This window comes from Cyprinodon tularosa, unplaced genomic scaffold (assembly GCF_016077235.1).
Source record: "Cyprinodon tularosa strain WSP-4 unplaced genomic scaffold, ASM1607723v1 ctg827, whole genome shotgun sequence".
In the NCBI taxonomy this organism is placed as follows: domain Eukaryota; kingdom Metazoa; phylum Chordata; class Actinopteri; order Cyprinodontiformes; family Cyprinodontidae; genus Cyprinodon; species Cyprinodon tularosa.
Genome location: NW_024039593.1, coordinates 34,036 through 47,259, shown reverse-complemented (window position 1 = coordinate 47,259; position 13,224 = coordinate 34,036). Strand labels below are relative to the sequence as shown.

The 13,224-nt window shown below is 42.4% G+C and overlaps 1 protein-coding gene across 1 annotated transcript in view; it reads left to right on the top strand.

The window, feature by feature from the left end:
- The window catches only part of zeb1b (zinc finger E-box binding homeobox 1b), an 88,450-nt gene that overhangs the window by 67,269 nt on the left and 7,957 nt on the right, over positions 1-13,224 (top strand). The window contains exons 3-6 of the mRNA XM_038272384.1: positions 5,867-6,028; positions 6,773-6,975; positions 10,437-10,542; positions 10,943-12,645. Of these exons, the coding sequence (XP_038128312.1) occupies positions 5,867-6,028; positions 6,773-6,975; positions 10,437-10,542; positions 10,943-12,645 (2,174 nt within the window). The remainder of the gene's footprint in view (positions 1-5,866; positions 6,029-6,772; positions 6,976-10,436; positions 10,543-10,942; positions 12,646-13,224) is intronic.

Below are 13,224 nucleotides of genomic sequence, written 5' to 3'. Positions count from 1 at the left end.
CAGCATGAGAGGAACATGGGCAGCAGGAAGGGAGAGAATTCAAGCTGATAAGTCTGGAAACGTCCGGCGACGTCTCACTCTTGGTTTTGGGAGAGATGTTTTTTGTTGTTGTTTTTTTTTTTAGAAGTTCCACTCAGATGAGTTTTCTTCAGTTTCGGCCTCATGGTTTCAGTTGCACTGTGACACTAGCTGTACTTGCACAGTTAGACCACAGACCTGAGCACAGAGCAGACCCGCCTGTCGCTTTCGGGCTCTCCAGCTGCGCCTCCTTGCATAAGAGGAAAGTTGGAGGAAGAATAATGTCTTGGGCTTTGGCTCAGGCTTGAGAACATGAAACACTTCAAAAGCATGAGCTGCACTGAAACAGCTCAGTTAGCTGGCTGCGCTCCACGCTTGTGCCTGATGGGGTGTTTTGCTTTCACTCACATTGGCTCTTCTTTACCCCCCATTGCTGCATGTCAGCTGTCAGCGTGGATGGGCCCGGTGAGACACTGGGAAAGCCTCGGCTCTTTAAGCAAACATGTCTTTCGTCTAATCTGTTGGGAGAACAGATTCTCTGGTGTGGCCTTGAAAAACTGACCACCACCCAGCAATCTTCTTCTCCGCAGAGCTGCGTTTGCTTCAAATTAAAGCCCTGACATTCCTTCTCATGAGACTTCAGAGCTCCAAAACCAGAGAGGTGGATTTTCACAGCACTTTAACTTTGTTTACCCCCCATCTTTTTTTTCCTTTTTTCTTTCTTACAGTCTTACTCACTATTCCTCTTGCTCTGAATCATTCTTCTTGATTATAAGGTATGACGGGCCCCCTCCTCACTGTCATTACTCATTTACTCCTAAATGATTATGTAGAGGCGAAGCGGCCCCGTGTTGGGAGGGACATGTAGAGGGAGCGCTGACCCAGGAGGGCTTCTCCTTTACATTTAATGAGTAGGAGAGAATGATTACATCTGAGTGAAAGAGCAGGGTGGAGCTGAAGAGCTGTGGCACCAAATGATGGTGAAAGTCTGGATATATGGGCCGTTTCTCTCAGTTCTCCCACTTTTAGACATTTTCACATTTTGTCATTAAGACAACCCCTCAGAATGAGGTAGAACATCGGAAAGTAGGGATGCACGATATAATCGGCCCCCTATCGGTATCGGCCTTAAAACTGAGTATCGGACATCGGCCACCCCACCGATATTTAACCCGATATTTGATCAGCTTCTGAGTTTCTAAAGTCTAAAAAATAAAATAAAATACTTCTTCCTCAAAAACTTCTTTCTTACAGACTTAAAAACTTCTAAAGACGAGGGAAAAATATTGATACATTAAAATATCACAATATCTTCATATGCTGATATATTGCCATTTAAAAACACCATATCAATCTCTTTTACTAATGAAATATTGCTATATGTCATCGTTATGCTACGAAATCCCCCGAAAATTCACGAAATTTTGCCATATTTTTATATGTTGATATATTGACGCGGTATCGATCTACTTTACTAACAAAATCTCACAAGAATTTGCAAAATATCACCAGAGTTTGTAACAGAACGATGAAATTTCACGAGATTTTGAAAGTAAAATAGATCGATACCACGTTTTTAAAAATCAATTTGACATCAGCATATGAAAATATATTTGAGTATATTATTTTTCAAAGTGTCAGAAATGGATAACAAAACTGCTATTTTCAATGACTACTTATTTTTGTCCAGCTTTAACATCGGTATCGATATCGGTTATCGGCTACATGAGTTTTAAAATATCGGCATATCGGATATCGGCCTAAATCCCAATATCGTGCATCCCTATCGGAAAGATGTATCAAGACACAGTTGTCCATGGCAGTACTCTTTTAAATGTGATTTTATTTCTCCGTTGCACAAAAAAGTAAGATGCAATATTTTCATATAGACATAAAAACCCCTTTACAACCTTTCCGTTACACTGATACCTGTAGACGCACATATTGATTCATCAGCCATTCATACCAACCCAGTCATGTGTGGTCGGGTTTGTACATAAACACAAAACAACCCACTAAACGAAACAAGTGAATGCACATATTTGCTTTGCTTTTTACAATATACCTATTGATTAATCATCAAATTACAGATTTGATGAATCAAAAAGAGCCACATGTCTAGAGTTATTTTTAATAACATAGTTCTCTAAGCCAATAAACAAACAGTGTAATAAGCCAGTTTTGGAAAGATGGTAGAGAAGATGATTTCTGTTCTTTTAGTATTCACTTTTTAGCCAGTAGATTCCCCAAAAATAAGGCATTCTGAATGTGTTAAGGGAAGTTTGAAGTACTTTTTAAAGACTCAAACAGGGCAAAGTCTGTGGCAAGACCTAAAGAAAGTATGCTCTGAAGTAATTCAGCTTGAGGTATTTTGAATGAAATGAAAAGATGTATCAAAGGTCAAAGAAGATGAGCTCACATCCAAAAGACTTAGAGAAGAGATGAAACATTTAAGCAGAGAAAACCCCATCTATAGACTCCCAGAGACTTTCTGAGATTAATCAAGACATCAATTAAAAGTCTAAAAAAAAGTTGAGTTCCCTTCTTGAAGATTTCTCTTGGAAGAGAGACGAAACATTTCAACATAGAAGACTTACTCAACTTTTGAAGGATTTGTCTGCTTGGATTATTGAGATGCATCAAGACATTAATTAAAACTCGTGTCTCTCAGTTTACAGAGCCAGTAGAGACATACCCTGAGAGTAGTTTTACATTCCTGAATGCGTTGACGTGTTGTCAGAGATGCACAAAAGAGCAAGCCCTCTCTAGAGGGTTGGAAAGAAATCCTTGTTTGATAGCGCCCAGCCAAGGATAAGCAAATCATTCCTCTCCTGATTCCTGAACAGCCTCTCCTTCAGTCTGTCTCCAGTTGCTTCGAAATAAAGAAATTAGTTGCTCCACTAATGTTTGATATTTTGAATTATTTCCTTTTTTGTTCTGTCATGCTCTAGAAGACAATATATTTTAGCTGTTGGGTCATGAATTGACCAGGGTAGGATGTAGGATGAGACAAAAGCAGGAAAAGAAGAAAACAAAGTAGGTGGTTTGCCATTTTTCGCATGAACATGTGCTTGAGTTGTCTTTTGAACCTCTATGGAGCTCTTTTAACTGATCTTCCACGTGTGCAGCGGTGCGTTTACATCCCTGCGTCAGCATATCAGCGCCCTGCGTGATGTTTCGTGTCAGAGGGAGCAGTCTGATAACAGAGAGCCACCTCAGCAATGCTGAGACCCTCCTGGACTTGGAAAAAAAAGAGCACAATGAGGAGAACAAATCGCAACTCCCCGTTCTGTAGCCTTGAGGGGAATCTGTGTGTTTTAATGTGCGTGAGAGAGAAAATCCCAGTCTGATCAGCACTTCCTCACATGTCACAATTCCCAACACCGTTAAACAAGCGAGATTAACTGTATAAAACCTCTTTGTCTCATTCTGTTATGTCCAAACCTTTAACCTTTATGTATTTAACTGGTATTTTATGAGAAAAACTGGCATAAAGTAATGTATAATTGTGAAGAGGAAGGCAATCAATCAGAGGTTCTGACTTAACTTAGTCAGTTAGACCTTTGGGTCTTTAGGATCTGTTCCTGCCTCCTTTTCACATCTAGAAACCAAAGTTTTTGCCAGTACTTTGTGAACTTGCTTAAGCTCAGCTGGTTTCAACGAAGAGTGTCTTTGAACGTCTATTTTTAAGTGTTGTCAGAGACTCTGGGTTGATTTATGCTCAGACTTGGACTGGATCTGTAGGCTGAATGTAAAGGGTGGTATACCAACTGGAAAATCATTTCCATCCCAAGTCTCGAGTATTTTGCAACCTTTTGCAAGTTTTCTCCCAGAACTGCACCAATCTCGTCATTTAAACCTGACCTTGCTAAAGAAAACCAATTCCACACCACAATCCTGCCTTCTGTTTAACCAAGGAGACAGCGAATGCAAGGCTACATACGGTGGAATCTTCTACGCAAGGTGGTGGTTGAATTTGATTTAAACCGACCAGGTTTTTTGGCTTAGATGAAACTTCTTATAGTTTTCTTTTTTCAGTCTTCCAATGTGTCCAGATTGGTAGACTGAACTGATATGGGTTGTGTCTACAAATTGTCCTACATCGGCTGTGCATCTCTTCAGATTCTCTACAGTTACCCTTGGTCGCATTTCTGATTAATGTCCTGAGAGTTTTAGCGAGTGGTCATGTCTTGACCAATCCTTGCTCTGGGCTATCATGGGAAATCTCCTGAGTTTAACTGAGGTCTGCGGTTTATGGTGTAAAAATACCTCAATATTACACAGCGCTCTACAGTAGTAGCCATTCAAGATTTCCTTTTTTTCTTGATGGGCCCTTGGCTGGTCCCCTACAATTCCTTTTTCAAACTTTGTATTAAAATATTCTGTCATTATTTGTTGACATTAAGACCTAAAGAGAAGCATAATATCCTGGTCAGACCCTGTTATTCAGTGAAAGGGTCTGTAGGGAAGTGGCCTGCCATTTGGCTACCATTTGACTGGGAAGGGCTATTTTCGATGGCTACTACTGTGTTTACTTATTTTTTCAGCCTAAGCCTGAAACCCAATAAGCCCTTTCTCCTCAAACTTCCAAAGCATTTCCTTTAGGTTGTGTAATTAATGTATCTCAGGCTAATGCTGATCCTCCTCAAACTGTGGGAGAGAAGCTTTATTTAATGATACAGAATTCAAGGTGGAACTTTCTGAGCACCTGCTGCTTCTTCCTACTTCACACACCCACACAAAGACGGCCTCTTTGTCCTGATGATCCCTCGGAGGGCCGCAACAGGCCAGGAGGCTTCCTCCGGCACCCTTCAATAACCATAGCAACAAATGACTGCCGTTGTGTTGCTCTGTGGCTTTGTTAAGGTGCACCAGAGGAAGCCAGAGCGAGGCTTGTTTGAGAGACTACTGGTATTCGCTGTGCGTCGGAGAGTCATGAAGTGCTACACCTGTTCCCGTCTCTGAGGAGAGCACAGCTGGCCCTGTCTCTCAAAGCACAGATACACATGTATGTGTATCTGTGCTATGTATACACATACTGTACCCAATTCACAAAACACAATTCTCCAATCTCCACTAAGCAGAGGGAGTCTATAAAACATCTGCCCAGTTAACAACACGGCTGTATCCACAGCAGGCTAACTTTACTTGTAGCTCGAGGCTCGACCCGGTAATTATTCTCTGTAATGATCCACAGAGACGCACTAACACATCCGTAGAGGAACGGGTACTCCATTTAATTGCTGACATGCTGTACCTGGGTCCCGCACCCACCTCAGGTAGTACAAGGAGAGCTGAGATCAAGAGAAGGAAGGAAGCTTTCATGCCTGCTAAGCTGCGTCCTCGGGTTACGCTCCGGTAATTACCGCCCGTTCCACTTCCAAGCCACGGTTCGGGTGATGAGGATGGAAAAAAAACACACCTAGCTCTTTTTCCAAACTCACTCTGAAGTCCCGAGCCTCACCTGAGAGCACGTCCGTCTGCTGCAACACAAGCGGACAAGATTCATCACCTAATTACGAGTCCCAGTCACAACAAGTGTCTCACCTAAAGGTTCGCCTTACGGTACTCACAAAGAACGGCGTGCTCATCCAGCCGCCCCCGGCCTTTGATGCTAATGAGTTTTCTCATCCTTTTGTGAACGTCAGGATGTTTTTTTTTTTCCTTTCTTCCTGATACCGCATGCTTTTTTTTTCCAGTTTGCTGAAAATGTGACTATCAAGAGCTTTGACTGTAAGCGCCGCTTCGCCTGCATCGTTTCATTACCTGATCACATTTAACATATAGCTGCCAAAGAAGGCGACAATCAACGAAGGGCTTGACTGTAATGAGTTTGTCTGTTTTGCAGTGAAGGAAGACTGCGCTTCAGACGGCGAGGATGACGTGAGCACAGACGCCCTGGTGGAGGAGATGCTCCAGAAGGGAGACACGGCCATTATTTACCCGGAGGCCCCGGAGGACGAGCTTCAGCGTCAGGGCACCCCTGATGCCAGCGTCCACGATGAGAACGGTACAGGACACACTAATACAACACCTATCTGGTAATTGCCTCCACTAGAGGGGATGGCTCTACCTCAGGTGTCAATCCCCCCCCCCCCATTAGCACCGGCATACAACATCATTACAACCTTTGCTTGTTTATTAAGACTCTTGGCTTTTACTTGCTTCCCCTCCTGAGGGGGAGCAGAGTGTTAGAAACTGCAACACCTGAGTAAATTTGTCACGTCTGTGGGAGCTCTGACTCACAGCTACCTGGGTGATAATGTGTGTGCATTCCCAGCCACAGCCCTCACCTGGTCCTGGGGGAACCTAATATATTACCTGTTAACAAGGTAATGCTTTACCTGTGTGGGAAGAGGACAACTAAGACCCTCTGTTAGGCCAGAGCCCATGCACAGGTGGTCAGCTTGTCTTTCCCAGACTTATGTTTTCTTCACACAGCCTTTTTTTAAAACACAATAGGCAATCACATGATTAAATCTCAAGAGTCTGAAGCTGCAATTTGTTTGCCTTGTGTCCCTGAGAATCGCAGATACCAAAAATCAGAAGCTGCCAAGGACAGCAAGTACTTATCAGCAGCCGGCTTTGATCCGTTTGGTTACCTGGCTGCTGTTTACCTGCAGGGGAGGATCTCTCAGTGATCAGTGAAATCACAGAGTGGTGTTATTGCGGCCGGTCATGTGCAACATCAAAGAGCATGTTTCGTTTGTTTTTGTTTTTTTAAGCCCGTCTCCTCTTCTATTGTTTCATCCAGGAACCCCCGATTCGTTCTCCCAGCTGCTCACGTGCCCGTACTGCTCACGGGGCTACAAGCGTTACAGCTCCCTGAAGGAGCACATCAAGTACCGGCACGAGAAGACGGAGGAGAGCTTCAGCTGCCCAGAGTGCAGCTACAGCTTCGCCTACCGGGCTCAGTTAGAGCGGCATATGAGCGTTCATAAGGGAGGACGGGACCAGGTAAAATGATGACCAAAGACACCTTTACATTTAGTTTTACCTGTTTAACTGGACTCTCCGAAGGACACTAGATGTCAGAGGAAAGCTTTATTGTTTACCTAGTCAGTAATTTGTGTGTTTAATCAAAGAGGGGGAGAAAAAAACATGATTTTAACCACTTTAAGAAAAAAAATATTATTAGTTTCAATGATTTAGTTAATATTATATTATTAGAGATTTGGTTTGACCTGTTCATGCATTGATTTAAGGTGGTCCTCATGCAAAAAGAGCATTAAACAAGCTCCTGTTTGTTTTTGCAGATAAAAAGGAGGCTTCAGTTTTAAAGAATCAATGTTCCCTTTAGATCAGTCTGATCATTTTAGTTTTATTTAGATCTGTGTAACTGCATGAGCAGATTAAAATACGCTAAATAATGGATTTTAACTATTTGAATCATCAGTTTCTATTAATCTTCACTCTGTCTCCATTTAAATTATATCTACCCAGCAAAGGTGGGTTGACTAACCCAAAATTGTATTAAAGTAAGAGTAACGCAGTACTCCATCGTATAGGGGTTAAAAAACATATTTGGTAAAAAGGCTATTCAAGCACTGAGTAATTTTATTTTTTATTTAAGATTATGTAATAAACCTACGGAGTGTATTTTTTGTGAGATCTCGCAAAAGTTTTGCAGGATCTCGCAAAAGTTTATTTTTTCCCTCCATGTCCCTTTAGGGGCTCCGTAGGATTGCATACTGACATTGTCTCTTTTTATTCGTGTAATCGCGTGTTTTGGGACTTCTCTAGAAATTAAGAACCTCTCCAAATCATCCTCCATGGTTGTAGCTGACGCATGGGCGTATTATCCTCCCATAACAGTACACTTTGCACCTCCACTGTTGTGTGTCTGTTTTACTTCCGGTTCGCTGACATGGCAAAACATTTTGCAAGATCTCGCAAAAGTTAATTTTGTCCCTTTAGGGGCTCCGTATAAAACAGACCAAAAAAGTTATGAGCAAATTCAGGTATTTTTAAGTTTTAATAAATTTCTTAAACAAAGGAATACTGTAACTGAAAAAAATAACAAATCCAGGGAGAAAAAACACTTTTCTGAACAAATTTTCTCTTTAAAGATGTTCACGACTAGTTGAAGATGTTGGCCTAAAATTGCTGTAACTTTCCTTTTAATTAAAATTACTATTAGTGATACATAATTCATAACTCATAATTTTCTCAAGAATTGTATATCCTTTGTTTAATTTTTAATTCATTGCACAACTGATAAAAAGGAAACCTTTCTGTGGGTTTCCATGTTTTCAGTTGTGCAATGCATGCTGGGTTATGCCGTTAGGTCGTACTGGACAGGAACCTACAGAGTAAACACAGGAAGGCTAACATTAGATGTTTTTTTTAATCGTATTACGCTTGACTGGTACAAGTTAAGACACTTTTTGCCATAATACATGAAATATCTGTTGAAACGAATAAATGATCTGCAGTGTACTATGTTAGCTAGAGCTAACACCATTAGCAAAAGCTAGCGTGAACTCAAAATCAAATCAGAAGGTAATGAATGACTTTTTAAAGCCACATAGAAGCATCTTTTAGTCACTGTCAAACATTGTTTTAATATATCTGAGAGAATGAACCATAAACAGCCTCAATTAGAAACCAGAGCTCTTTGTAGCATAGCTCTCCACCTGAGTTAGCATCTCCTAGCAGTCTCCCCTCTTCTTCATTTTGTCCTTCTTATCTTTGTTATATCTTGTGTTTTCTAAATTGTCATCATTTTAACACAGTCCAGTTCAAAGTGAAAATGTTTACTGTTACTCATTATTTGGCTGGCTGGAACTAGCGCTAAAGGACCTAGCATACATCATTTACCCAAAACTTATTGCTGCTTAAACAACATGGTGACCTCCGTATGAAATTATTTTATTTAAATTATTACAAATTAACTGTTTAAAATACTTAATTGTATTGTGCTTAGTTTGAAAATAAACGTACCTCAAATAAAGTAAATTTTTATAACCAATTGTGGATCTCTGTAACATAAAACTTATGAAACCAGTACAGATATAAATTAAACTTGTGTACACGAATTGAACGCAAATCTTGCATCAAAAAAAGTTTTTTTGTTTTACACAAGCTTTTTCATTATTCAGTGAAGTTACTAAAAATGGATGAAGTAGCCAAACATTTTCTGTAAAAAAAAGAGTAAAACGTAAAATTATGGTGCTTTAAAAACCGCTCCTAATAGTATGTTTGTCACAAAGTGAAATGTAACTAGGTACTACCCACTGCTGCTACAAATTACACTTTAATCCAGCAGACTAAGAAGACATACACTGGAAAGAATTAAAGTCTAGAAAAGTATTTTTTTCTTAAAATAAATGCATTTTTCCTTGAATTGACGAGGAAAGTGAGACACTTTGCCAATGGAACAAGACAATTTCCATTTAAAATAAGAAAAAAACTACTGCAGTCTCATATTTAAAGTGCATATTATCCAATTATCTTATTCTAAGAGTAAATATACCCATTCCATTGTCAAATCATCTTATTTACCTTCTCGAATTAAGGGTGAATACACTTAAAGAAATGTTGACGTACACTGCAAAAACAATCTAGAAATAAGTCAAAATGTCTTTAATAAAGGGCATTTACCCTTAATTTGAGCAGAAAAATAAAGAGGATTTGCCAATGGAATGAGGATTTTTACTCTCAGAATAAGGAAATTAGATGATATACACTTGAAATAAGACAATGAAACAGGGTTTTTCTTATTTTAAATGTAAACTGTCTTGTTCCAATGGCAAATAGTTTCACTTACCTCCTCAATTCAACAAAAATCGCACTTGTTTTAGGAAAAAATTACTTATCTAGATTAAGATTTTTTCCAGTGTATTGCAGATCGTTTTTGCAGTGTAAAGTTCCTTGTAAATCCAAGGCCACATTCACCCGTCTAGATTAAATCTTACACCAGAAAACCAAAATAGGTAAGGTTAATAAGGGTTAGCTTTTGTTCTGCGCTCAGACTGCTGTAAAAAACAAAAAAAAAACAAAAAAACATCTGGTACATTTGACTCAATCAGCATCGAATCCAACCCTCTTAGTTTACAATAGGTGAGTTTATGAGAAGAGCCGCCGCAGGGAGCACCGATGGATAAGCAAGTCAAATTAAGCTAACACTTAGGTCAAAAGTTACGCAGTGTCACTTTAAGAAGCAGTTAAATTTATTTGAGATGAGAAGTTCTTGTTGAATTGTCTCAGAAACTGATTCCCAAAGGAAACTGCACAAAAGCAAACAATCTCCCTGCCACCACCAAAAAAAATGACAAATAAACATGAACTCTTGCCCTTGATTGATCAACAACATTGTGATGTGAATTAGCAAAGTTCAAAGGTTACCTTCTTTTCATTGTTTGTGTGACTGAACTCTCCCCCCCCTCTCAACCCTTTCATCACCCTCTTCCTCACAGAGACACATCACGCAGTCCGGAGGCAACCGGAAATTCAAGTGCACCGAATGCGGCAAAGCATTCAAGTACAAGCACCATCTGAAGGAGCACCTCCGCATTCACAGTGGTGAGAGCGCAGCCCCGTCACATGTGTGTGTGTGAGTGAGGGGGTCATATTTGTGGCGTTATAGTCATGCGCCTCCGCTGGGCTCAGACTCTTCAATCAGTTGAAGCAGCCTTTGTGTTTTATTTATGTTTAGATCTCCCTCATCATGTTTCAGGGTGTTGTGTTCTCGTCCTTAATGTGCCATAATCATGTTTCTTTTGGCGTTATGGGACAACAATTAGAGACGGGCATTTCCCAGTGGCGCCATTACCCCAACGTTTAAGCATCATTGAAATGCATTAGAGCTTTTTCCTGTCGTACAGCTTATAGCCTAGCTTGATCATTTAGCTTCACTCACTAATGGAAATCCCCCCCCCCCCTCTTTCTTTCTCTCTGCTTCACAAACTGTGGTTTTATTCAGGAGAAAAACCCTACGAGTGCTCCCATTGCAAGAAGCGCTTCTCCCACTCAGGCTCGTACAGCTCCCACATCAGCAGTAAGAAGTGCATCAGCGTCATCTCAGTGAACAGCAGACAGCGCCTGGGGAGCAGCAGAAACCAGGCCCAGGGCTCATCACCGGGGCTACCCACATCACCGTCGGCCCGCTGTGGACAGATTAGAGAGAAAATGGAGCACAGTAGGCCCCTCCAGGAGCAGCTACCCCTCAACCAGATCAAAACAGAACCTGTGGAGTATGAGTACAAGCCGGCTGTAATAACGCCGCCGGCAATGGCCACTATGAACGGTGGGGTTTTTGGCGGAGGTGCCGCCGCCCCTCTGCAGGGTACCGTACAGGCGGTGGTCCTGCCCACAGTGGGGCTGGTGTCACCGATCAGCATCAACCTGGCGGACCTTCAAAATGCCCTCAAGGTGGCAGTGGATGGTAATGTTATACGGCAGGTCCTGGAAAACAACGCCAAAGGCCAGGTGAATTCAGGCCTCACAACTGGAACGCTCCACCCCCCTCAGCAGCAGCTCATCTCAGCCATCAGTCTACCGATCGTCGGGCAGGATGGGAACGCAAAACTTATTATTAACTACAGTTTGGACCCCAACCAGGGCCAGCTCACACCCCACAACCTGAAGAAAGAGCCCCTGTCTCCGGCTCAGAGTGCCACTGACTCTATCAAGTCCCAGAAACTTCCAGAGGACCTCTCTGTCAGAGGCAGCAGGGACCAAGAGACAAAGCAGAAAGAGGAAAAGACCACTAAAACCTGTCTCCTCTGTGAGAACTGTCCAGGGGGGCTGGAAGCACTCCATGCCCTTAAGCACTGCAAGAAAGAGAACCTCAGACTGAACGGGGCAGGATTAGACAAATCAGAGGCTGTTGCCGCTTTGCTGTCAGAAGGAGGACTCTGCAACCACCCTAAGAACCTCCTATCGCTACTAAAGGCATATTTTGCCTTAAATGCAGAGCCCTCCAAAGAGGAGTTGGTCAAGATCTCCGACTCCGTCAGTCTGCCAGTCAATGTGGTAAAGAAATGGTTCGACAAAATGCAGCAGGGACAGATATCACTGGGTGCCCCCACGCCTCCCTCGGAGGAGGAGGACTCATGCGAAGCTCACAGCGTGGTGTCATTGGTCCCGGGGAAGGATTTGGCCGCTATAAGCAGTTCTGTGAGCCAGGACAGCCCCACAGAGGCTACGCCAGCCGAGGTCAACGGCGCGCACAGCTCACCTGCCTCGCCCTCTCCGATAAACCTTACAGCCGGCTGTCCCGCCCAAGCCGATACCCCTGAGAGCACTGAGGGACCACTGGACCTGTCGCTGCCAAAGCCTGCCAGAGACGAAGCAGAGAGCATGGTGCCCCCAGCCCGAGTTTACCCCTCTGCTTCCTCCTGCTCGACCAACGAGGAAGAACCTCTGAACTTAACTTGCACAAAGAAGGACTCATTGCCACTCTCCGCCATGGGCGGCAGCCCCCTGGCGTTGTACGCCAACCAGCGAAGTGCCAAACCCCTGGACATCGTAGCCACAATGCAATGCCTGCAAGCACTGACCACCACCAACAATAACAGCAAACAGACTATCCTGATCCCCCAGCTGGCTTACACGTACACCACTACAGCTAACAGCCCTGCAGGGACAGAGACGCACGAAACCATCCACCTCAATGGGATCAAGGTGCGTGGCCATCACTGGCCCCTGGCTTTAAAGGAGTCATAACCTGGTATTTTATACATAAAAGCCTACTAAAATCGTCTTTTATTTCATGTTTTGCCATTTTTAGAGGAATCTATATTAAAAAAAGCTTATTTAGACCACTTTTTATATATTTTTTGTTTTTGTGAGGGTAGGTATATGACCATCATGTGGATGTAGCGTTAGCACAATTAGCATTTAGCCACAGTTTGTTTACCATGATCTTGTATTTTTTTGTTATTTTATTTTGTTGAACACAATCAGCCCAGATCTCTAGCAGATGTAGTCATGGTTTCAACTTATCGTTCAGAGCTGCTAAAATTCAAAATCACAGTGAGCTGAAGCAGTTTAATCGTTGACGCTAAAACACGCCATCAAAGTTAGGGGGCGGGGTTAACGCGAATCGAGTCGCCACCTTCTGTATCAGAGTATGTTCACAACCTGTGGATCACAGTCTCTGTAATCGATTAGCTTCGCCTTAATGTGCAGGGTGACCAATCAGGTGTTAGATAATCCCGCCCCCTAACTTTGATTGGTGAGTTTGACAGATTCTTTTAATGG